At 49.9% G+C, this 25758-nt stretch overlaps 1 protein-coding gene across 1 annotated transcript in view; it reads left to right on the top strand.

The window, feature by feature from the left end:
* LOC125749095 (intermembrane lipid transfer protein VPS13B-like) overlaps nucleotides 1-25758 on the top strand; it is a 209711-nt gene that overhangs the window by 91375 nt on the left and 92578 nt on the right. The window contains 6 exon segments of the mRNA XM_049025986.1: nucleotides 6880-7007; nucleotides 14571-14805; nucleotides 15536-15735; nucleotides 19838-20053; nucleotides 23898-24069; nucleotides 25526-25640. Of these exon segments, the coding sequence (XP_048881943.1) occupies nucleotides 6880-7007; nucleotides 14571-14805; nucleotides 15536-15735; nucleotides 19838-20053; nucleotides 23898-24069; nucleotides 25526-25640 (1066 nt within the window).

The following is a 25758-nucleotide window of genomic DNA, read 5'->3' on the forward strand; positions in this document are numbered from 1 at the left end:
GTAAGCAAACAATGGCACCGGCATCCATTATATACAAAGAGTCCCACGCAGGCTGCAGCGCTTCAGCCGCGCCTGTGGCGGGCTGCGCGTTTGTTTAGCCTGTCGTCCGTTTGCCGTCAGCTGAAAAATAAACAGGGGCTTTGAGCTTGGATTTTCATGGTGCCCGATTTATACGAGTGGGCTGTTTCTATGCAGTATTGTTTGGGGTCAGTCCCAGATCTGCAGTTAACGATGGTTACGTGCAGATTTAGAAGGGATTTTGGTGCCGATAGCTGTTTTCCCCGTTCGTGTGACCTTTTAACCCGGAATGACATGATTGCTGCATTCCTGTGAATGGAAACAGAGATTAGCTTTCTAAGAGCCAGGTGAAATAAATTATTGCCTTGTAATTTTTCCTGTATTTCATACATACGTATATATGACTGTTTGGCCTGGCTTGATTGCTGACTCGATGGCAGAGTTCCTTGACACAAATAGCAATCCCATTTTTTAAAGCCAGTTAATTGAATAATTCATGCTTGTTTTGCTTTTGCTATGAGGTGATAACAGCCAAGGGCTACATATTTGAAGTAGGCGTACTTTTTAGGATTTAACTCGTAATGGTTTCAAAATGATTCATGTCCTTTCTGATTGGGGCTTAGATAAATATTTCCATTCGACTTTCTCTGAAATGCGAGTCAAGAACACGCAGGGTAAATATGGCGATTGCATGCCAGCTGCGAGTGAAAGGGCATCTTCTGCTCACGCTCGGCAGCCCTTCTCCACACACTCGGTCCTCCTCAGTAAGAATCCTCTTGTTTAATTACATGTTTAATTCCGGTGTAAAATTACTTTATGGCACAGACTGTTATAATAATGAAATAAATGTGTATGTCCACATTTTGCTGCAGGGTACCACTTTACCTTTTTTTTGTTTCCTCCTCTACATAAAGAATAGGATTTAGTGGTCTTCAAGTTACCTTTTAAAGGGTCTGGTGGTATTTAACATGTTATCATTGAGATTAAAGTCTAAAAAGATGATGTATTAATTGCTTTTCCATGTGACGTTCTCAGCAAAGCAGGTGCCCGGGATGCTAGTGCTAAAGTTAATGTTTACGTTGAGTAACGGAGGCAGCCGATTGGCTCTCGGTCTGCAAAGGCTAAGCCATGGGGATTAACGGTTTATGTGTTTGTTTGTCCTCTATGCCTCGTTGGATGTTTGTACTATGGTTACATATGTTTGGAATAGATGGACTCGTATTTCATTTATATTTTTTTATGGTAATCTCCAGTTGGACTTTTATATGGGATGGGAAGAGCATATTTACAAAGATATGTAATTGTTTCTTACAACTTGGATTAAATGGAGAAGCCACCTTAATAAACTGAAACAATTATTTGGATAGTTTTGAAATTGAGAAAATAGAGCAGTGATGTGCCGTGATTTCATCCTTCCAGACGGGAGAGGTTTCAGCGAAATTGATAATTGGTACATAAATGAATTGCGTTGTTGTAAGTAATGGTTCCAAATGAGCCGATTGATTTTCTTTTTGGCCAGAGTACAGAGCCTTTTTTCCTAAATTATAATTTGGCATTACACCCAGTAGCTCTAATGTATTTGTTTTAATGTAACTCCAAATACCCATCCAAATATATGACAGGGCTGATTTTCATCCTGCTGTATTTCCACATCCACATCTTTGGAAGCTATCATCCTCAGTGGCAGTGTTGGAAGCAGCAATGGAACGGGCACTCCGTGTCCTGGCTTTAAATGAGACAGCTGGCATATGAGAGAACCGTGTGCCACTGGTGCCCTAGCACCCCCCTCTGTTCCAGCGGCCATTCATGACCTTGCCCTGGTCAAAACGGTATTTATTAGCTGCTCTGTGTGGCAGGGTTGTCATACATAAGTTCATTTAGAAATGTTATATTGGCTGTGACTGTGGCTGTGGTTTTCAGACAGACTCCTTCATGTCTGGGATTGTGCCCGGATCCTCACTGCTCTTTTGTCACGCAAGACATTATTTTCCAAATGTGCATTAGCAATCTTAGCCCATCATCAGGAAAGAAGCTGACACAGACACTGTTCTTGCGTATGCACATACACACACACCTGTACTCACATCTTTGCGGGGACCATCCATCTATTTCCTATGGGCAAATTTCTAATCCCAACATTGACCTTAACCCCTACCCAGCCCTACCCTTAACCTTTAGTAACCAAACAAAATACAAATCTTTTGGCATTTTTAGTTTTTTGATTACGATCACAGATTTTTATAAAATTGAATTTCCCCTTGTGGGGACCAAAAAATCGTCCCCACAACTTCAAAACAATAGGGTTTTATCACATTGTGGGGACATTTGTTCCCCATAATGTAATATATATATCTGACTGTCTGACTGACTGATAGACATGATAGTAGTAATGCATGTGACACGTACACAAAGCTATGTTTGCTAAAATGAAGCTCACTTTGGCAGGTATGTGTGGTATCATCTTATTGTCATAAAAATGTTTTTTTGTCCCGACGCGTGAGAGGGCTTCTGTGATCCTGCTGTCATACATCTTTTCGAAGTCACGCTTTCAGTGTTGCATCCCAGTGCACTTATCCAGAAGATGGTTTCTTAAAAAAAAAAAAAAAAAAAAAAAAAAAGGCCCGGGATCACCCCCCAGTGGATTACGTAAGCAGCATGTGCTGCATGCAGGAGAGGCTTACGGTGAACCCAGGTGGCCGGCAGGGAGCCCATAGACAGTCAGCTGCAGCTGACTCATCCACGGAATCGCTGACATGCCTTTTTGCAAGAAAAACAGTGAGTAGGTTGTAGCTGGGGGGAGAATGGGGTGTTCAGTGAGCATCAGATATTAATGTTCACTTGTATTTCTCATCATCGGCCAGGGGTACAGCCTGCAGTGTCCGAGCAAGCCATTCCTCGTGTGACTATCATGTCACTGGCCTTACTGAGTTTGGGGAGACGGTGACAGCGTGTGTAAAAAGATGCTTGGACATCAGTCATCCTCTCGGTCAGAAGCTTGTAACGATGTGCCTTGGAAATACGCAACCTGCCGCTTTTAGAGAAGCATTGAACAGATGACCTGTGTGTTTAATGGTACTAATGGTGTTTAATGCGTGACCGGCATGTGTGCATTCATACTGCAGCAGTATGACCAGATTCCCTGACTGCAATCGCAAAGAAACAATCAATAAGTAAATAAGACTGAAAAAAAAATATATATATGTGTGTGTGTGTGTGTGCACGTGCGTGCTTAATTGCTTTGTTTTGTCGTAATGTACTTCACAAGAACCTGGTGTAACAAGCAGCATTTTTTTTCCCTGTGGAATCTGATGTTTCTTTTGAGTCTGCACCACAAATGAAGGCAAAGTTGAAATAGCCCTAAGTATTTTCTTTGTTGTTCTAATGAAACTGAAGTTGGCATTGCTCTCGTGGAGATTGCGGGTCTCCAGTGAGTCTCTCCGTAGAAGTGTCTGTTTGAATGACGACTAAATTGGCACCCACCCCTCGTCTAAAATTAGCCGTTAGTGGCGATACGGGCTAGCCCGCTTCAAGTGACGGAACATACTCGCCGCTCGTAACTGGCACCACTGGGGAGATGGGGGCGAGATGGTAATATCGCTTTCCTCAGTCTGTCCCACCCTTAATGGAATTAGCGATAAATTGCTGTATACCTTGATTCTCTGCCGAGGGAGACGTGGTGTGTGGATGGTGTCACGGTTCACGTCAGTGTCTGTTAAGTGGGTGGTGTTTTATTTTTCATGGAATATAGTGTCCCACCCTACTGCCTGGTGCTCATACCTTCCACTATGCCCTTGTTCGACGTGTGGGCAGCTCCAAAGTGTCCGTGGTTCTCGTAAGCTGGAGTGCTGGAATAAGAGCAGGAAAAACAACTAGTATCAGGCTGCAGAGTGATGCAGGTCACACCGTTCTCATTACCTGCTGTATGAAGGCGCCGTCTTCGTTGTAAAGGCCTTTGTGAAGTTTTCTTCTTCGTGTAATGCCGACGGTCCACCCAGGCGATGAATGTTCCAGAGGAAGCCGGAATAGTGGCAGGAGTGACGTGGCCTCAAGCTGCCGAGGAGGCCCCGTGCGATCAGGTGGCTCGGCATAGAGAGCCTCGCTGCTTCTGGGGCTTTCCGGCAGCTCGAAGAGCCAGCTGCATTTTCCCTGGTGAAGGTGAGGAATCTGTGCAAGAGGCTCATGTTCGGTCATGGTGCTGCACTCAAGCCTCAGTTTAGAATCCCAGGATTTCAGTGAGACCTCTGGCTGGGTTGTTTCTGTGCACTGGCTGACATGGATGATGCATAGTTTGCTAATGGATTCGGGTCAGTTGTTGGGTCATTGGGTGTTACGATGAAATTATGGCCTGTTTTATAATTTTCTTATAAAAGGAAAAATGTTCCTGCATGGGCACCTTGGGTGTGTTTCTTTCTGCACGGTAATCCTACTTCACACTTTACTCGTAGCTGTCATCAGTCTCGTTTGCTCACCGCCGCCCTGCGACTCACCGCGTTCCTCACATTCTGCGTGCGTCTCCGCCTCACTGTCAGCTGGTGTGGGGGCTGGCTGGCGTGGGGGCCAGCGTACCAGGGCACTGACCCCTGCTACCCAACCTCCCAGCTGGTGGTTTCCTGAGGCTGCTGTAGACGTGTGCGTCAGCCTTAACCAGGCTGTGGGCGGGGGTGGGGGGGGGGGAGGGTAGGTAGAGGGGCTGACATAAGCACGAGCACGGCAGCCATGTTTATGTTAAGCGTGAATGAGCGTGTGAGCGCTGGCTTTGAGGTTTGAGTCGGAGATGTGCTGGCTGTGCATTCGTGTCTGATGGCTCAGCAGAGGAGGCTAAACAGTCTTGCTTATTACTGATAATATTATTATTGTCATTATCATTATTGTTATGACAGTTGTGTTGAAGGTATCTGTGCTGAGAACTGCGGTACACATTGCGCAGTTGTACGCTATTTTCTTCCGGACCGGCAGCTCCTTGGCCAGACACGGACCCACGACACGGATGCTGTTTGGAACAGGGATGAAGAGAAGTGAAAACAGCATCACCCACTGCACCAGCCTCTCTGCCCTGCCAGTGTCAGTGTCAGTTAACAAAGTCGAGTCAATATTTAAATAAACACTGAAGTACGTCCAAAGCAAATAGTTAGCTGGTCATTAAAATGTACAGCGGGGCCTTTGGGCAGATGTGACACTGCATGCAGCATGTCTTATTGTAAACAGATCATAATAAGAAACATAACAGAGGATGAAGAAAAATACAGGAAAATCCATTTCATATGCATACCGGGTGTTTCTTTGTGTTTTTGATAAGATGTGAATTCCCTCCTGTGACTGATGGTCTTTTTCCAGCAGATTCCCAGTCATGCGAAAAAGGACTTATTTTCGGTGGCTGTATATAATTAAATCACCATTTATATTTCCCCATTTGTGTATAATATTATTGTTTCTCTGGTAAATAAAACATGATCGATGACTTTCGTGATCTCCGTTTTTTTTGCTTTCCTTCTTTGTTTCTTCGCTTTTAAGACGCTGGCCGGCCCTTGCCCCCCGGCTTGACAAGGCCCACGAGTTCTCTAAGCGCAAATGATCTGGGGTCAGTGAAACAGCTCTCCTTGGCTTCAAGTCCTCGCTGTCGTGGGTGTTAAGATCTAACATACAGGCCAATAAAAAGGCAGGAGAAAAGGCCATTATCGCCGCTGCACTGTTAACGCCAGTTGGTTGCTGTCCATGTTGTCAGGTGAAATAAGGTCAGGGCTGTTACTGTGGTGCAGATACATGCCGACCTCTGGCCTCCCAGTTGATAGGGCCCTGGAGCGCCGTTACAGCCCCGTTCCCAGTTAGTTCTGGGGAGGCAGCGGCCTATGGTCGCCTGAAGCTGGGATTCATGGTGTCATATTTGTGGCCCTGGGTGAGGGGGATGTCCTGTGTCTTGGTTCGTGTTTCGTGCTTCCAGGGAGGACAGAATAGTGGTACATTTCAAAAGCTGGTAGCCGGCTCTGTGGAAGGGGATAACATGGGGGAGGCTCCTCTTTGAGTAAGTCCCTGTTAGCACCATTTTCTTCACTTAATTTACACGGCTGAGTAACATTTGGTTTCTGATGTCAGCTGACAGCACGGGGCCGTTTGTTGGTTACCTCTGCTGGAGCCTTCTCTCCCACGGGCCACAGAGCGTCGGATCCCCAGTCTTCCTCTTTGGGGCTAGGGGGAGGGGGGTACTGTCTAGACAGTGGACCCACATGAGAAGCCCGGGGCGGCCGCAGAGAGGCAGCAGTGACGGTGACGCCCCGCACGGGGCAGCCCCAGTTCCATCTGCCTTTCCATGCAGCTGGGGTCATGGGGGCGGGCTGCCCCCCCCAGTCTCTTCCTCATGTCTGGGTCCCTCACCTGTTGAGGCTTGACGCCGTGACCTCAGTCTGCAGAGAAGCCGAGCCACTGACCCACTCTCCTGTGCTCTCTTATTGGAAAACGGTGGTTGCTGTAGCAACTCACTCAGCTGTTATAGTGATACTCGTGAGCAGAAGGTTTGATAATTATTTGTGGGAGGTGTGACGTCATCCTTCTCACTGCGACTCTGGCGTGTTCTGGTATCTGCTTGGGGTAACTCTGAGTTGGGATGCTTCATATTCAGCTGTTCCCGGCATATTGACTGAGAGACTCACTCTGTATGCAGGTGTCCTGAACTCCCTCTCTAAACTTTCTCATTTAATGCATGAACATAACTAGGTTGGTGAAGCGATTTTCTGTAGCCCAGCTGATTCTGAGTCAGCAATGAGCCGCAGGTGTTCCAAGGCTCTGTAGTTTCGCTGGTCTGGGGTCGGTGAAACGGCTCTGGTGCTCCGAGGCTCAAATTCAGCTCCCTCTGTGTTTCTCTTGTAGAGTCACGGCCCCTCTCCCTGCCAGTGAAGGTCATGCCCACCAGCCCGCAGTCGTGGACCACCCCAGAGGAGCACATGAAGGAACTCATCAGTCGGGTGTGGGACGGCGTTAAACGGCTCACGCTTCAGGTACTACACAAACTGCTGACTTTGAGGACCCCCCCCCCCCCCTTCCTCTGGTTACGTAATTTCATGTGTCAGATCCCCAAAGCCGCCCCATTTCTGCTTTGCTCTCTGAGGTGGCCTGCAGACCTCACCCCGCCTGGGGAAATTTGGAGCCGCGTCCTGCACGCTCCCCTGTGTGCCCGGGCCGGTTCCACCCGCATTAGAACCTGGGTTCATATGAAGGAATAAAAACAATGACACATTCTCCCTCCACCCTCCGAGATCCAGTGATGAAACGCGTTCTCCGTGGCGGGTCCGGCATTTGTGGCTGGGTGATCCCCCTCTGGCTGTGATAGCTGACCCTGGATCTGTGACGTGCAGCGACTGAGGTCTCGGTTCCTGTTGACATGTAGGTTGGTGAGACTTGAACCAACAGTTGCTCCTGGAGAGCTGGAGATCCCAACCCTAAAGTAGTCTGGTCGTTTTAGGGATGGGTGAACGGAAAACCGTTTGGAGCTGTTTGTGCTGTACCTGTGCCCAGCTTTGGCATGTGAGCCTCTTTTGGAAACAGGACAGAGAGTTGTAGGATGGCTGGTGGAGGTGTATTTAGGAAGACCGAGTTAACCTTTATATGCCAATATCTTCAAATACTCCTTGAGAATGATGGCGTCTTCCATGAAAAGAGTCCCAGAGAAGCCTTATGAAACGCCTTGTTTGAATCTCTCATCTCTGCTCCTGGCCTCTTTACCCATAATTTCCTAGCAATCCTTTTTCTACTGTAGACCAAGTTTGCAGTATTATTAGCCTGAGAATCATTAATACCGACCCCATGTAGATGGGAAGTAGGATCGTTGACCCAGAACTGAGAAGAAGCTCTTTGGTCCTCCCACTTAATCAGCTCAGGGCCTCCCTGTGAAAGTGAGCTGCATGATCTCTTTGCCACACTCCTCCATGGCTACCAAGGTAATGATCATAACATCATGGAGGCAGCCCTGTCCAAAAACAGCGGTCAAACGACAGCTTGGCTTGTTCAGGAATCAGCAGATGACCAGGTGTGTTGAACCAAATGGGGCGCTAAAAGAGTGAGGTAAGACGAAAGGCTTCCTGGAGGTTGGTGCCAACTGTGGCTGAAGGTGTCACCTTCTCCGTCAGTCCAGCTTAATGCCCTGGGGTCATATTGTACCCCCCGCCACCCCAGCTCTCTGTCACCGTCCTTGACAAAATCCGGAGCTAACAGGAGGTGATTCTATTTCAGGAATTCGCAATAATTCCTCCTATTTAACACATGAATGTGTTCAGCGCTGGCGGAGGAGAACGTTGCTACCAAAACTGAAATGGGAGCCCTGAAACAGAGCAGGCGTTGCCATGGAACAATGAAGTAACTCTGACTCGCAGCTGCTGTGCATTAATGAATAGGATTTTTTTTTTTCGGGGATCGTTTGTGTTTGGTGTGGCTCGCAGAACTCGGCCAGATGGTTTCCATGAGCAGGACCTGACCCCTCGGCTTCAGCGTGGATGACTTCATCTGCACCCCCCCGCACCCCATCTTTGTCAGATCTTCGGATTGTCACAAGATTTACAGTTGCAACTTTTCATCTTGGCTGCATAAATAACAGAGCATCTAATCGAAAATAAATAAGAGTTTGCACTGATGTAAAGAATTGTTGCTGAATTGTAACTATTAATGACATGTTTTTTTTTGTCCCCATTCCCTCTTCATGGTGGGTGGGTGAGGTGTGAGCCATCAACAGTTTGGGCTGTAGATACCAATAATATGGTTTGATTTCCTCGGAGTGAGAGTTTGATCTCACCCCATAATCAAAAGGCCCTCATTAGTCCTCCAACATCTTGTTTAGGAGAAAACGAGAATTTCTTTCACCATTGCCAAAGAGTGCCCCAAAGCGTACTGAGGTACTTTATCATCTTAATGACAGCAATCAAAATTGACATTGATGCATACCACAGCACTGGCTATGAAATTCAGCCGGTTCCTGCTTTGTGCATGATCAACAGAATGACTCCCCAACAGGCTAATGAATTGATTTTGAGTCGTTTCGATCGTCTTTCTCTGATCTGCTTTTGCAGGGGAATCCACCTCAAATCCCAAATTCCTAGGGAAAACATTCCCACCTGATTATGTTTGGGTTTCTCTGGTAGCGCTCGATCGAAATCTGGATCCGGGCCTTGTAACAGGATTCGCGCAGCTGGCTGTTCAGCGTGGTGGCAAATGGGGGGGGGGGGGCTCTTGAACCGCAGCAGCACCGGTGACCTCGCGCGGCTGGATCTGTGACCTGTGTCATTGAGGCTTTGGCTGAGAAGCGTAGTGCATGAGCCTGGCAGAGCGGAGGACCTCTGGGGGTCATGTGAGAGAGCCAGCTGACGAGCTGCATAGGGCGGCCGCCCCCAGTGGACATCAGGAGGTCGCTGCTGGAACAACAAACCGGCTATCAAACGCCCAGTGAGCTCACGGCACTAGTGGAAGATACCCCCCCGCCAGCAGAAACAAACAAAACCCCCTCCGTGTCATGTTGCGTTTATTTGTTCAGATATCGGACTTGGCCGCGCGGCCGCTAACGCCTGTCAGCTCCTGTAAGCAGCCGGGTCGTGGAATGCAGGCCCCCGGGGGCCGCCCACATTGCCTTTGCCAGGCTTGGCACGTATTCACAGCACGACTGAATTCCAGACTCTTAGACCTGCCTTCTGACATCACAGATTTGGCTCATTCGTCCTATCAAATGTGTTAGAAGGATCTATAAAGTTTTGGGAGCTTTGGAGCCACTTTGTCTTATTTTCCTTGAGATTTAGACATGGCTGAATGGGATTGGTCTCTTCCGTTTGGGCCCCTATTCTGAAGGCATGCTTTCAGGGTGCTGTGCCTTTCCTCTCGCCATCACCAGCTCAATTCAGTTCAATTCAATTTTATTTGTATATTGCGATTTCACAACATTATATAGTCTCAAAGCACTTTACATTATCCTTTCCCAAAGTCCCCAATGAGCAAGCCAGAGGCGACAGTGGCAAGTAAAACTTCCTAGAATGAAGAAACCTTGGGAGGAACCAGAATCCAAAGGAGAGCCCATCCTCCAGGGGCCCGGCAGAGGAAGTCAAAGTCAAATGAGGAAGGTGGCGAAAGTCCCAATTCACATTGTCCAAATTTTAAGATTTGAGGTTTAAAGTGGGGGCAGTCAGGTGAACTTCCCAGGTATTGTTGCTGTAACATGCAGTCTTTGGGTTCTGGGACTCCTCAGAAGTTGTGTTAGAATGAAACTGATTGTATATGCAGATCCCATAAATGTTTGTGTTCCACAATTGTTTTGAATGGGTTGTTCAGGCTTGGATGGTGGATCAGCACGTAGAATAACCCTACATGTGTGGAGTTTTGATTTGGTCCAAGGTGCCTCATGCATTATGGCATGTGGACACTTTTGAATAAGTGATTATTGAAGAAGAATGGATTCTTAGTTTGATTGTTTAGACATAAAAATTGCTGAAAAGATAAAGGTCATGATGTTTAAGATGATAGATTGATGGACAAAGATCTAAGTTAGGCTGTGGAAATATAGTTGACTATTCCTTGAAGACCTTCTGTAGAAGAAGGGCTAGAAGGGATGCAGGACTGGACTCCTGGGGGGTCAGGGGAGGGTGTTGGGGGGCACTAAGGGCAAGAAAGGAAACAAAACCAAAACAAAAATGGCATCTATATTTAGGCCCTGTGATATTGGGCAAGAGACAAAAAAAATTGAAGGAAGATGTTTTAGGGGTGACTTATCCATTTCATCAAAATACCACCTAAAATGAAATGAGCCCACTTTCCCTCAGCTGTCTTGACGTGTTCATTTCCTGGAAAAGTATCCAGAAGCTCCCCAATCCCTTGAGACCAAGATCATCAGGAGGCACCTGCTATTGTTTTATGGAGGTTAATCCTGAAGATTAATATTGGCCACCTCCCAGATAATGGACCAGCTGTTCACACTCTGTCTGTCTAGTAAGGATTCTGTGTAGAGTGACTTTTGATGGAGTTTTTTTTTTTTTTTTTTTTTGAGTTAAAGTATTTATCCTTGGTATTTGCCTTGTGGTATCTGAACAGCTGTGGGGGCTTGAAATGAATGATCATACCTTTGGTTCGCAGTCCATGGTCATGTGGTTTAGCTGAATTGTGCTATCCTGCAATCTAGAGAACGTGGTCATATAACCAGTCCATCCCAGGCATCTAGAGCCCTTGCTTATTTGGTTTTGTTGGATGTTTTCAATTCTAAGGCCTTGCTTTGTGGTGCAGTTACATGTTGTTAACATGTAATCAGGGACCTCTGTCATGTGGTTTAGCTGAATGTTCTCTCACCTGGAGCTTTGGAAGCCTTAGTCATGTGATTTCTTTGGGCGGGGTCAGCTTTCTGTTGCAGTCCTCTGGGGGGGGGGGGGGTTGCTCAAGCCATGTCTGCTTTTCTGCTTTCCCAGCTGCCTGGGACGGGCTTAGCTGTGATTTCACCCCCAGGACGAGAACATAAGGAGGGCCGTGTTGCCCCACACCAGCCCGCTCATCGCTCTGCCATTGCAGGTGCCCCTCTCACAGGAAGCGTTAAGCCCCGAGCCCTCGCACCATGAGGATAACACTTGTGTGAAAGCAGAAAGGGGGGTTGTTAATTCAGGTGTTCTGGCGTGTTTCCAGAACATTTTTTTTATCTTTTATTGACTACTTTTCCAGCCTTTTTTTTTTGGTTTCTTCATTTTCTTTTGCTCAAAGCATATGACGGCACAGTTACGGTACAGGCAGAGAACAGAGTCTGTGTGTGTGCCGGCAAACCCTGGAATGGATGCACGTTTCCAGTGGAAGTGGAACGGAATGACGTTTCCGGGGTGGGACTACTGCTCTGTATATTAATGCTCAGTTCGCACGGTTTGGCTGAGGGCCCAATGATATTTTCAAGACCTAAAGCACCATCGGTTCCCGCTGGCCTGTGAATGTTTTCCCTCTTTTTCTCTTTTACTCCCTCGGGCTTGCGTCACTGTGTAAATTCCGAACTAGGCCCTGGGTATGTCCTGAACTGGGCCCCTGTGTTGACAGTAACTGGTTTGTTATATTAAGGGATTCTGTTTCACTTTGACAGGACATGATGTAATATGAAGAGAAAAATCACCCCGATTCAACTCCCCCCCCCCTTCTGGACCGCAGTGCGGCACCCATCGCACAAATGACGCTTAAAACCATTTAAACATTCAGATAGGTTCAGTTCTTTTTATTTATTGTTTGTACTGCATGGGCCATTTCCAGCCCAAATTCATGTTATTCTTTGATTTCACAGGACATTTTAACTCTGGGTGGGAGGGGGGGGGTCCTTTTGATATTCCATTTTTTAAGTGTGCAGTAAAACCATCTTTCACTGACTTCTTTTGCCAGACTGTTCACGTCCTTTCTTGTTTTGGCAAAGTGGTCTAGTGTCCCATTCTGCTCAAAGATATACAGAGTAAATCAGAACTTTGTGACGGAAACCCTGATTATGACTGGGGAAAAAAATAAGACTGGAAAAAAATGACTGTTCAGTAACCTATCAAGAGCATGTTAACTATGGAACCTGACGGCACAAGTCAAACCCAAAATCTGGGAATTCCCAGAGCTCAGATTTGGCGTTCTGTTCATCACCCCGAATCTGAGTGTGAGCGCCCCCCTAAGCACAAAAATATTTTTTTCCATCATGAATCAAAGCAGGGTTGCGGTACAGATGCTGGGCACTGGAGAAAATGGAGGGGGGGGGGTTGGCAGGTGCCGACTCAGTGTGGATGTGGAGGAGCCGGCTATGAGGTGGCTGTGAGTGTTTCGGCATGTCCTGGACCTGCTAGGTGACTCAGTCCCCATCGTTGATGACGCAACGGTGGAATATCTGCGTGGCTTTTGGGGGGTCTGGACCAGCCTGTATTCCCCCAGGGAGAGGGTGAGGACCCCAGCTTGTTTGTAAATGGGCTTCCCCTTTCCGGAGGAGATTGAAGAGACCACTGACCCATGCCAGTCTCACTTTCTTGTTCTCTGTTCTCTTTTAAGTATTTGCTTCTGTTTTGTAAATACATTTATCTTATAAATCATCCACCCCCCACGGACGTGAAAAGAGAGAATTGTAGCACTCGTGACAGAGTGCCGCGGCCGCGGTAGTGAGCAGGGTGACGTGTTTGTACGCTCCTGTTTCTATAAACATCAAACACACTTAGTAACCGAAGACCGACGGCGACTAGGAAGGGTGAGAGTGAGCGCACATCCCGCTTCGCCGAGCTGCAGCTGTCCGCGGCGAAGGAGCTCGGCTTTTAGTCATACGCTGCCGCTCCTCACCAGAGGATCTCAGCTAAAGCTGTATTTCATGATAATAAAAAGTGTCTTCTGCGTCCATTTGGGGTTTGATGAATGCGATCCATGTTCCGCTCTCTGTCACTTCACATCCCAGCGGAGTCCGGGGGGATGAGCCTTGGGCAGATGTTTCTGCCTCTTCTTCCAGGCCTGAAGGTGCCCTCCCTCTCTCCTCTATTCTTTCCTGGAACCGCTCCGTTCCCGCCATGCTCTGATGCCTCTTCCTCTCCCAGGCCCCATGTCAGCTGGATTGTCACGTCGAGGGGTCGGCAGCGCCCGGGTCGTCAAGACACACATGGCATCCGATTGTTTTGGACGATGGAAAGCCACTAATAATTTAGCTTGTCAGGCCTGTAACTGAACCTATAAAATAAAAACAGGCGCCTCCCACAGGTTTGGGTGAGCTGTACTTTTCTGTGGAAAATCTCCACAGATATGCAGTGCACCTCCAAGTTCGTTCTATAAAACAGGCTAGCGGATAGCAGAGTTTGGCAATTACATGTTCACATTGTGTCATTGTCACTGGTTGGGGTTGTGCTCGTGTGACAGTGCTGTCGTATGATTGGTTTTCAGGGAACCCACGGCACTATGACCTAAAAGCTTCCCGCGGCTGTCTGCTTTAACGCTTAACCTTCCCCCCCCTCTTTTAAATAGACGCATCGGTTGGAGGTTGATGGTTTCCCGTACACACTCCTTTCTTGAAAACCCGGAGCCGTACGTGTCGGCGCGTGAAAGTGCTCGGATTTCAAACACGGCTTTGAAGCCTAATGCGTACGGGAAATGGCCCGAGACAAGCATGTAACGATATATCCTTTGCGATCCGTGATGAAAGTTAGCCAAACAGCCACCTCAGGCTGAGACCGTGCACGTGTGTCAGGTGCCTGTGCGTGTGTGAGCACACACATTCATGCTGAAGTTCAGATCGGAGGAGTGTCATTGAACACAGCTGCTGCCATTCGGCCGTACTTCGCCATTATTGGACTGGCGCTTTGCTTATTCTCTGCCCATCGTTTGATCCTTTCCTTGCTTGGGCAGCTGTTGACGGCCTGCCAAACGGTTGCTCAGTGGCACCATGATTGCATCTCCCCTCCCTTCCTGCTCACCTTCCCGGTGGTCTATGTTTTTCCTTAAAAGCAGCTCTGGAAGTTTTCTTTTTGAATCCGAGGCTACGTTGTGTAGCACAGCATTAATCTTTAATATGTATCTTGGTTATTTGTTGTTTTTTTTTTTAATGTCCCTCCCCAAATGCCCCCCAGGTGGAGCTGCAGTCATGCTGCATCTTCCTCCCCAACGACAGCTTGCCCTCCCCCAGCACCATCGTGTGTGGCGACATCCCGGGCACAGTGCGGAGTTGGTACCACAGCCAGGCCAGCATGCCCGGCACCATGGTGGTCTGCCTGCCTCAGGTCAGCGTGCTGAGTTCCGGCCACTGGCGCATGGAGCCGCTGCAGGACGTGCCCTTTGCGGTGCCCCGACCCATCCTGGAAGAAGGTACGTTGCTATCCATGTTAGTTTTTTTGAGAAGTCTCTGTACGGTACATGTTTTGGCTCTCGCGTAAATCCGGATATGTGCTGGCTTTGCTCTTGATTCGTACGACTCTTACACACTGGCACAGTGCCATTTAAAAAGGCTGACCGTTCCATGCCAATCACGCAGGTATATGTGCCATGATAAAACAGGATCAGGTGCAGTCTGTCCAGACCAAAATAGCCTCTCTGTTTTACTGTGACATCAGAACTGGACATACAAATCAAAAAAGGAAAGAAAATAAAGGCCTGTTAGATCAGACGACTGTCAGCACCACCGTAAAAGTGAATGGTCCATGCTCTTAGTCATCCATTCCCCTTCTTTGAAGGCTGTCTAGTCTCTCATGTTTAGCTATCCGGTTCAAAGCACGGAGCACGTGTGGTGACAGGGTAAAGCGGTTTCCTCAGTGCCCTCAACCAGGGAAGGTCCTCACTGCGACGGGCTCGCCGTACAGTTTAGCTGGCTGGGCCGGCAGCCTGAGAGAACTCGTTCCGTCACTAGTTCCTGAGTTGGAATTGGGGTCTCTTCTCTTGCCGGAGTTGGCCCTGCAATGCTCTAGTGTGAAGGTCACCTATCCAGTGTCTGTGTTTTGATTTGTCATGTAGAAAGTTGGGATAATTTTCGGAGATGGACCCAGTGGCGTTTTTTTGTAAAGCAGACTCACCAGCTCTCTGTTTACCTGTGCACTCCTAGGTGACGCCTTCCCCTGGACAGTGACCCTGACGCAGTTCAGTGTGTACACCCTGCTGGGCCAGCAGCGTGCCCTCGGCCTGCTGGAGCCCATGGGATGCACCTCCACGCTGGCAGTTACCTCGCACCGCGCCCAGGCCGCCTTCGTCGTCTGCCTGCATGTGGACCTAGAGCCGCTGCACGCCAAGTGCTCCAACCCACAGGTTGGTGCCATACCCTGGTTTACGTCTCGCTCGTTCACCGATAAGCACCATCCTAGGGTGCAACAGCTTGACCCTTTTATCCCATTACCTTCTGCTGAACTGCCATGCCTCTCTTACCTCAACACACCATGTCAGATTTGCCGGATTCCTTAGGGCGCCACTATTCCTGAGCTAAATGCATCTCTGTTTTGGGTATTTATGTCGCCCTGGACTCGACGAATAAGAACTACGAGAAATATATAAACCTGTCCGGGGCTGTATAAAGCCGTATTTAATTGTACAGTTATACAGTCTGCAGTAATGTGAAAAAAAAAGTACAGACAACCATCATTTAAAACGTCGTTTTGAAGCGCCAGTAAATTCTTCCCGTGTCTAATCGCAGCACCTCCACTCCCCCTCTCTGGCTTTTATTGTCCCTCCCCCCGCAGTGGGCCGGTGTGGTCCCATGGTCCCTTTGATGTGATCTCAAATGTTCCAAATGTTCTCTCTCGCCTGTGCTCTTTCCTGGAGTTCCCTAAATACAGCTTAAGATGCACTTTCGGATAATGCGGCAGAATCAGTTGCAGGTGTGCTGTGCAGCCCGCCTGCCTGCTTGCCCCCCCCTCCCAGGATAATAACTCGAATGCAGGGTGGGCTGACTCCCGTTTCCCCTCCTCCCCTTGCATCGCTCCCTCATGTGTCCTCTCCCTCTTGGTCCTCAATAACGTTTTACGTGCTTCATTTAATCCGGAGCGGCGTGTGCGGCTTATGGTTAAATGCGTGTGAGAGCATATGGCTGTCTGTTTCCGCCGTGGCATGTATATGGAGGGAGACCCCCCCACCCCCGACTCTGAAAAGCCATCCTGCTACTTGCATGACCCTGCATCTTGTGCCCTCGGGCAGAGTATCCTGCTTAGTGAGTGCCCCCATGACGATACCTCCCGGGAGCATTAAGGTGAGGGGTGCTGTGCTTTGGATGCAATTGCTCTGCCCATAAAAGGCAGGGGGAAGTGAGAGGGAACAGAGTGCATTGTTGGAAATCCTCTGTGTGATGTCAGACAGCGGGTTTCCCCTGATCATCTGAAGTTCACAAGTGTTTCGACTGGTTAGAGGTCAGAGGTCATCCCCATCCTCCCACCGAGTGCCCCATAATGGGAGACAGTTAGCCCCTCCGTCACTGGAGCGCTGCCCTAAGTTTGGCAGTCCAGCAACATCCGAACGCCAACCCCTGCCGTGTCCTGACACCTGGACCAGGGCCCGCACCCCCCTGGAAATGATGACTCTGAGAAATTCTGTGTGGATTGAACGACTTGCTTTGTTTTGGCTGATTCTGTTTAAATGTGTGTGTGTGTGTGGGGGGGGGGGGGGTCATGCTGAACATCCTTCCTGTGGTCGGAAGATCTGTGTCATGCGGAACTGGGAGACTCAGCCTTCTTGTTTTTGTCCTTTGTGTTGCCATGGCAAGATGGATAATGACGGTGTCTTTGTCATATTTTTTTATGATGGAAGCCCCCCCCCCCGACACAGTGGTGTCTGTCCTGTGCCTTTTTCTGGATCTGGTATCATGTTCTTTCAAGAGCTGTGGAAGATCGCAGGATGGACCGAGCCACCTGCCACAGCCCCCACAGTGTCCTCTTGCCCTCCGTCTTAAACGACCTGCTAATTTCCAACAGGGGTACAATGGGCTAATAACAATTAGGAGTGCGGCACAGCGGCGTGTAAGAAGTGCTGCCAAGCTGGGAACAGACGGGACCTCCCTCGAGCGCCTGCCACACGTGTCCGCCTCGATGCACCACCCCCTCCCAGCATGGGACGTGGGAGCTTTGGGGTTACAGGGCACCACCACGTATGGAGCTCCTCCAGGGGGAGTACAAACCAAGAGGCAGCGGGGTGATCTCTCTCCCTCTCTCTCTGTCTGTCTTTCTCTCTGTCCTTTCGCTGGTGTCACACATGCACACAAAGACATGCCTTCTGGGTGCTTTCACACACACCCCAAAGACCACCAGCTCTGTACCACAGCCCCCCCCCCCCACCCCCCCCCCCCCCCACCCGTACACACATCACACGTACCCAGAACACCCAAGAGCAACGGTCACAGTGACTGACGCAGAGAGTTTTTAACACCCCTCTGCTGCTGCTCTCTGCACCCCTCCATTTAATTTTTTATGGTTCTCATTTAGGTTTTCATCCGCTGGTGGCTCACGTATTTGAACACATGGTCTCATTGCGTGTCACCGCCTCGGTGCACTTGACCCCCCCCCCCCCCCCCATGAACCAGGCAAAGATTCCGTGTGCATTTGGGGTGACGGATCCACTGCCTGCCGGTGAGACCGGCGTGGCTCTCGGCCCCCCAAGCTTATCAGGACCACCCTGGAACGTGCCGCTGACGTTGACAAGTAACCAGTCAGCCCCCCCCCCCCCCCCCCCGCTTTCAATTTTTTATGTTTGAAACCATTTCAAGCTGTTCAAGAAAAAAAAACTGTCAAGTATATTCTTAAAACATTTAATCTGTGAGCGTGTGAATGTCAGGCGTGGAAATACAGGCGGAGGCGTCGTGTGTGAACCCCGGGGAGGGCGTGTGTTTACGTGACCTTCGCCATCCTCTTCCTGCGCCTGTAAACGCACAGTGGGAACAAGGCTCCTTTGGAGTGCTGCCGGGCTGGTGAATGTGACCTCTGACCTCTAGGAATCGCAGGAGCTGAGCAAATCGAGGCCATGTTTCGGAATAAAAATGTTTGCCAAGTGAAATATCGTAGAGTAACACGGGGAACTACAGCTCCTGAACTTGAGATTTTGTGTCTCATTTTTGCTCAGTTTCTGCAGACGTTTTCATGCTCAGTTGATGCTCTTGTCCAAGGCGATGTACGAGTTTGGGGCCAGGGGGCATGGTCAGCCAGCACGCTCCGCTCCCAGAGCTGTGTGGGTTAGGGCCCCCTAGGATTATGTGATTGCTTTGCTGGCTACAGAATTCAAACCCATGACCTTCTGGATAAGTGGAGAAAGTTGTAACCCTCTGAGGCACCGCCCCATGATGCTCTCAGAAAGGCAGTTATAGGTCAAGCTCAGGAAAAGCCAGGTTCTCTGTAGATCTGGCCAGCCAGGCCAACTCCCAGCCCCTGTTTTCAAGTGCAGTGAGAGGAGTGGTTGGGGGGATGTTAAGGGTTTGGGAACCACAGGCAGATCTCACTCTGAATTTGCCAGCATTCACCCCAACACAGTCAGGGACCATGGCCTTCTAGGTCAGGGGCGGGGGGGGGGAGTTGAGTATGTTCAGCAGCTGTGTGTCCTGGCAAGTGAGTGGCTCTGTGTTCCCGCCCCCTTCTGGACGCATTCGAAACAGCGCTGTCGCGACCCTCCTCTGATTTACGGTTATTTATGGAAGTGAAGCACACTCGGGACGGGCCTGGTCCAGAGCCGCCGTGTGGGACATTCTGTGGCGCTGGAGCGAAGCATCGGGGGAGCTGCAGAAGTTGGATAGGGAGCGCCCTGAGCGGGCCAGGCATGAGGTCAGTGCGCAGTGCCGGGCCACTCTGAGCCGGGCCGCAGGAACACGCGCTGTAAAGCCTCTACTTTATTGTTTCCACAGCGGGTTTCTCATGTTTACCATGTTTTTGAAGTTCTCCTCCTGTGAGTTACAATCAAGGCTTTTCTGTAGCATGTCCTGTTTGCTTTCGGTCAGCCTGAATAAATTGTTAACAAAAGAGCCTTCGACCTGAAACAACTCATTAATTCCAGTTTGCTGACGGGCAGCCCTTCTGCTTTAGGAACAGTCCGTGACGTTTGGAGTGTCGCCGTCTTCCAAGAGCTTTTGGAGCAGAAACCCCCCCCCCCCCCCCCAACTTCCCAGAGTCTCACGGTTCTAGATTGTACATGTCCAATCCTGCCCAGTGCTGCCTATTTATTTCTTGTCCCACCAAGGTGGGGGTGTCGTGTAACTACAGTTCTGCCAAGCGGAATTTAGATGATGTTTTACGAAGACATGGCTTTACTACAGCTTTTGCAGCAGCTTTAAGCAGAAATGCCCCCCCCCTTCCCAAAGCCTCAGTCTGACAGCTGTGTCGCTCTGTGTCAGTGCTCATGTCTATGTGACAGTTGCAATAGGTGACAGTTAACTCCCCCCCAGGTCCAGCTGCTTTATGAGGTCTTCCAGAGCTGGAGCACCGCCTGGGCCCGTGTGCAGAAGCGAGGCATCCTGCGCCCTGCCCCCTGCTTACCCGAACCCTCCCCAGGCCCCACACCCGGGCCCGGGCCCTCCTCGCCTGTCCGGAGCAGCACTGGCACTGCCCTGCCGGATACCAGCACCTGCAGCCCATCCGCAGACTTCGGCTCCCCAACCGAGGTATGGCTTCCCATGGGTGGGATCCTCATTCTGAGAAGAGGTACCTCACATGGCGCATCTGTGAACTGCATGTTTTCCCTTGCAGGAACCATATGATATTTAAATACAGGGGGAGAATATATGAGTGCATGATGCTGACCCAAAGAGGACACTTTTGATGAGAGCTTGGATCCGTTTGACGTTAACTGATACCTCCTTCAGGTAGCAGCAGAAGCTGTAGGATACCACCCCTCACCCAGGCCTGTGGCATGGCTGACTCTTAATCACTTTTTACCACCCAGATGTGACTGCGAGGCCCCGGGGGTGGGGAAGGGATTGACGGGGGGGGGGTGCCCACTTGTCGCTGTTTACGCAAGTGCAAATAGCGGTCGAAGTGTTTAGTCCACGAGGAAGCTGGCTGATTGAGCAGGAATGTGGGAGCTGTTTTCATAAAACACCCTGTGCCCCCCCCACTACCACCCCCGCCTGTGCACCCCTGCCACCCTCACTCCCTGACACTTCCCAGGCTCCCCCCCCCCCCACCCGTTCTGTTTGGGCCGCTCTGATGAGCGACGACACAAACTGCACAGAGAAAATAAACGGCCATTCGCTGTGGCCTCATGCCATCGGGGTGGAGGAGTTAGACCGTGTGTTTCAGGCTGTGATGTGTAGAGGTGTGGGAAATAGCACGCCCCCTCCCCACCCTTCTGACAGCCCAGGAACATGGTAGAACCCACCCCCCCATTCCTGTGCACATCTGGATCTCAAGGTCACCCCTTGGGGGGTGGGGCAGGGGTGTTATTTCTGCAGAGGTGTGAGCTTGTCTCATAACAGAGACTGGCTGCACTCAGAGACCCGCTTTTTTATCCACCTCTGACGGCGCCTGTAGGATGGGGTGGGTACCATGGAGGTCCGACACAGCCCTGCTGTGTAGCAGGTGGCAGGGAGGGCAGGGAGTGCGAGGGTCACGTTACATAATCAGAGGAAGAGCGGGGTGTTGCGTTCTCCTGGTTAAAGTGTCTCCCTCTGGTTTGCTCTGCGCTGCATCTCCTGGTTTTAATTGCCGTGAAAAATTAAGCAAGTATACAAAATCATTTTCAATTAGTGAATGAATTACACACTTCTAAAGAGACAGACATGCACATGCTGCCCTAAAGCATATTAATACTACAAGTAAATGTACTTTGGGTTAATTATAACCATAATGGGTTTATATTCCACTTCCCGGTTGTTTTTGTAAACAATGCTTAGATCCTTAATTAAATTTAATTCGGAGATTAGCTTCAGCCCACGGACTCTTGTTTCGCTTGGGAAATGGCGGCAGGGAAGCTGTGGAGGATCCCTGCTGGAGATGGCCAGTAACTTTGTTACTGTGGTGACACCTGGGGAGCCACAGGGACCAATGAGGGGCGTAACGTGGCGTGTAATTAGAAGTCTGCGAGGGTGTGCTTCGGGCCTGAGACCCCCGTGATGTTTACAGGTTCTCCCTTCCCATTACAGTGCCTCCAAATTTGTGTTTAGGAAAACGGATCTGCTCTTTGGGGGGGGGGGGGGGGTGCTGTCATTGGGGAATTGCTGCCAAAACTAGGAATGAGGCATCTTACTCTCATCTTTCATGCTGGGGGGCTGGCATGCACTCTGTGGAGAGAAGCTGGAAGGTTTCTTTCCTTAATCTGACATGCATCAACTTATCATGAAGCTGGCTGCTTGGTTTCCCCTGGAGGACAGACGGGTAACGTAGGGAATTTAGAGTATTGGAGGCTGCCTCCGAATTCCTGGCTTCCTGATTTACTGGAGACACGTTTAGCTAAGCAGTGCTGATGTCCTCATGGTTGGGGGGGGGGGGGGGGGGGAGTGGGGAGTTGGGGGTTCTGCCACTCTGCTACGGAGAGCGGGGCCTCATTCCCGCGTTTCTTCGCATAACTGTTAGTCATCATTTGCCAGACGCAGTCATTGTTTTTTTTATCCTTGTGAGTTTCCTTGTGGGTTTCGTCCTGGGTATGACGTTAAACTGCATCCGGCCCTGCAAGCGGTCCTCAAACTTGCAGGGAATTTTTGGGGGTTAGTGGTGGGATTGGCACTCCAGCCACCGTAAAAACAACTCACAACTGCTCAATTAAAGCAAGCTACATACTCTTCTGCTCTCTGTGGGAGTACCTCTGCTGCAGCTGCCGCAGAAAGGCTGCACGCTCCATGATGGGGGAAGGCCTTCGGGAGCTGAGTCAAAACCGTTGGAGAACTAATAGGGTCAGGGCTGGTGTGGCGCTGAGGCGTCGCCTGCTGCATGGCAGCACTCGGGTCCCAGTTTGAGGCGAATTTGAGGCACATGAAATGTTTTGTCTCTCCTGCAAGATGAGCATCTTCCTCTTGTCAGGGGAGCTTCGTAAACACCGTGTTTCCAGTGGCCGCACTCTCTGAGGTATGTAGACCATGGAGTGGCCAGATCTCTGTAGGTGGGTACACCTACTTTTGGTCTGGTTGGTCTGACGATTGCCACACACAGGGAGTAGCTGTTGCTGTGGCGGATTGGCTCCTTCCGATGGTGTCTGATGTCACTCCTTTCAAGAAGCGTATCATGAGACTCAGGCTAAGGCCCTCTTTGGGTGTCTTGTCTGTTGTCTCTGTGTATGCTCCGACTGCAGTGAGTGATGTCTTAAGGGACACATTTTACTCGCAACTTCGCTTGGTTGTTGAAGGATGCCCATGAGGTTACACCCCTCTGGTCATGAGTGACTTCAATGCGACCACTGGCACTGACAGGGCTGACTATGAGGATTGTGTCAGTCACCATGGGTCTGCAGATCGGGATGAAAGTGGCTCCATGTTCCTTGACTTTGCGAAAGGTCAGGGCCTGTGGGCTGCTGGATCCTGGTTCCAATGCCCTGAGCCGCATGGACTTGGTACTCCAATACTGGTGGTGTGGTGAAGGAGATCAATCACATCCTCGTGGGCAGATGCTGGAGGTTCCTGCAGAATTGCAGGGTCTACAGATGTACCCAGTTTGTGAATTCTGGCCACAGACTTGTTGTTGCTACTCTGAAGATTCAGCATAGATCCAGTAGGCTACCACCTACTAGGGGAATGGAGCTGGACTTAGCCAGACTCCAAGATCAAGCTGTTTCTGTTGAGTTTGCATGCAGTTTGTGTGGGGAACTTGCAGACTTTATGTCTCTGGTGACTCTTCCTTTGATGTCAGCAGCGGATTGGAAGAGCATGGGGAGTCATGAGGTTGCTGGAAAGGGGTGTGTGGTGGTCCTGATAACAACTGAAGGACAAAGGTCCAAGTCTTTTGAGTCCTTTTCCTCCCTGTCCTACTGTATGGCTGTGAGTCATGGACACTGTCCAGTGAGTTGAGACGAAGACTGGACTCCTTCGGTACTGTGTCTTCAGAGAGTTATTGGGTACAGCTGGCTTGACTTTCTCTTGAATGAGCGGTTGCTGGAGGAGTCCTGAATGAGGCACATTACCTGCATTGTGAGGAAGCGTCAGTTGGGGCACTATGGCCATGTGGCGTGTTTCCCTGAGAGTGATTTGGCTTGCAATACCCTGATTGCTGAGGACCCAAGTGACCCAAGGGGGGTGCCCATGTAACACCTGGCTGCAACAGATGGGTGACCATTTCCGGAGGGTGGTCCTGGACCGTGCATCTGCCTGTGGGATTGCCGGCCGGGATCCCAAGGAATTTCTCTATGTGGTTGGTCTGCCTCAGCACATGCACCCCAACCTGCCCTCTCAATAAGCTCTCGGCTCACACCCCCCTCGCCCCAACGATATACCGCACATTCTTCCCCCTCCTTAAGGGTACCTGCCTCCCCTATCAGTTATGTTTTGACTGACAGCTATCCGTTCCTTCTGTCCTTCTCAGGCTGACTCTCTGCCGGCAGGGGATGAATCTCCATCCCTGGATACGGTCACTCTGGAGCAGAAGACCAGCAGCATCGGTGGGGCCAGCGGGAAGGTCAGCCTGTGGATGCAGTGGATGTTACCAAAAGTCACAGTCAAGCTGTTTGCGCCGGACCCGGCTGCCAAAAGGACAGGTACCATCACCCCACCCCTCCAGTATGTGACAGCCTGTAGCTCAGTAGGTTAGGGAACTGTGTCCTGGAGTTTGTGACCAGCAGAATAATGTCACCTTTGGACCTTGAGCAAGGCCTTGACTTTACTGGGAACACTGGCTGGCCCTGCTCTCCGATTCTGAGCTTCACTCACTTGTATGTCGCTTAGTGCAAAAACGAAATAAGTAAATGTAAATGCTAAACAGCCGGAAGGAACCTGGCACATTATTTTAATTATTTATTATTTTAATAACTACCTGGCAGTTATTAAACATGTAGTACATAAACAATAGACACTAGTGCAATACAAGACAAAAGGCGTCTGCAAATGCAGCGCTGCACATTAGTACAAGAGGTGTAAATTGACACTATAACAATGCTGTGGGACCTGCGATGTAGACAGCTTGGGTGAATGTGATCGTCGGTGTTCGGCTATGCTGCAGAACCTCCCACCAACCAGCAGGGGGAGAGCAGCTCATGGCTGGGGAGACCCACCCCGAGCTGCCGCTCCTTGGCTGACTGATGGCTGCGTTGAAAAGCGGACTTCACCTTTAATTGCTCTCTGTAATATTTAGCATCTGCGTGGCCATATCCCAGAGCTTAAGTGCTTTGGGAATCGCTGGCCAGGGCCATGTTTTGATTTAGTAGCATCCTAAAGGGGCATTATGCTGAATCTCCCCTAATACCTGCCATGTGAGCAGCTAGGTAGGGCTACTGCAGCTGCAGTGAGCCGCCTGTTAGCTGTTTATCCACGTAATGTCTCAGGATCTCTGGGGGGGTAGGGGGGATAGGGGGCTGAGACCTGAAAACCTGCCATGTCGCCATCTGATTTCCAGTGCAATAGTGGCATGAATGATGTAATGTTTAAACCGTCATGGATGGGGGTCAGTCTTCGCCACGCGCTTTTTTCTTAAATGCTCGGCTTCCAATCGGAATGCTTTACATGGGGGGTAGCTGTTGGCACGAGAAGAACCGGTGTAGCTGTACCGGAATGTAATGTCCCAATGTTTCCAGGCAACGTTAACTTATCCTGTGTTATGTATAAATGCTTAGTAAGTAGAGCAGTCTTTCTGTCACTAGGTAGACATGATTATTTGTGTTGCTCTATTAGGCCCTGGAATAAGGTGTATCACGTCGCCGAGACCTCTCTATGCTTCTGTGGCGTTTAATCCCTGTCTCTGTGGTACTTAGCGTGTTCTTCATTGAGGGTGTTCATTGCATTTCGATAGTGCTATCCAGTGTTGCCACAGGTTGCTAGGGAGCGTCGTTTTCGGAACAGGAAACGGGAAGTGTGCATTTCACATCAATGTCAGAGGGGTGCTTGTCTCCCTCACTTTGCTTTTTGTGACATCCTGAGCCCCCTCCTGCCCCCTTCCTCCATTTAAGTTGTTATTCCCTTTGGCCACCATAGTCACAGTGGGTCCTTCCCTCTTTGCAGAGATCTGTGTCATCACCGAGCTGGAAGATCTCAGTGCCTCTGTGGATGTGCAAGATGTTTACACCAAGATCAAGTGCAAAGTGGGCAGCCTGAACATTGACCACTACAGGAACAGGTACAGGAGGGTGCCTGGGACCCTGCCCGCCCCCTCATGGCCAGTGTCTGCAGGTGTAGCCTTAAAGGCACGAGGAGTTTCTGTCAGAATGCCGTCCTTGCCCCTCCCAGTTTTCTGT

The sequence above is a fragment of the Brienomyrus brachyistius genome, chromosome 9 (genome assembly GCF_023856365.1).
Source record: "Brienomyrus brachyistius isolate T26 chromosome 9, BBRACH_0.4, whole genome shotgun sequence".
NCBI classification, from domain to species: Eukaryota; Metazoa; Chordata; class Actinopteri; order Osteoglossiformes; family Mormyridae; genus Brienomyrus; species Brienomyrus brachyistius.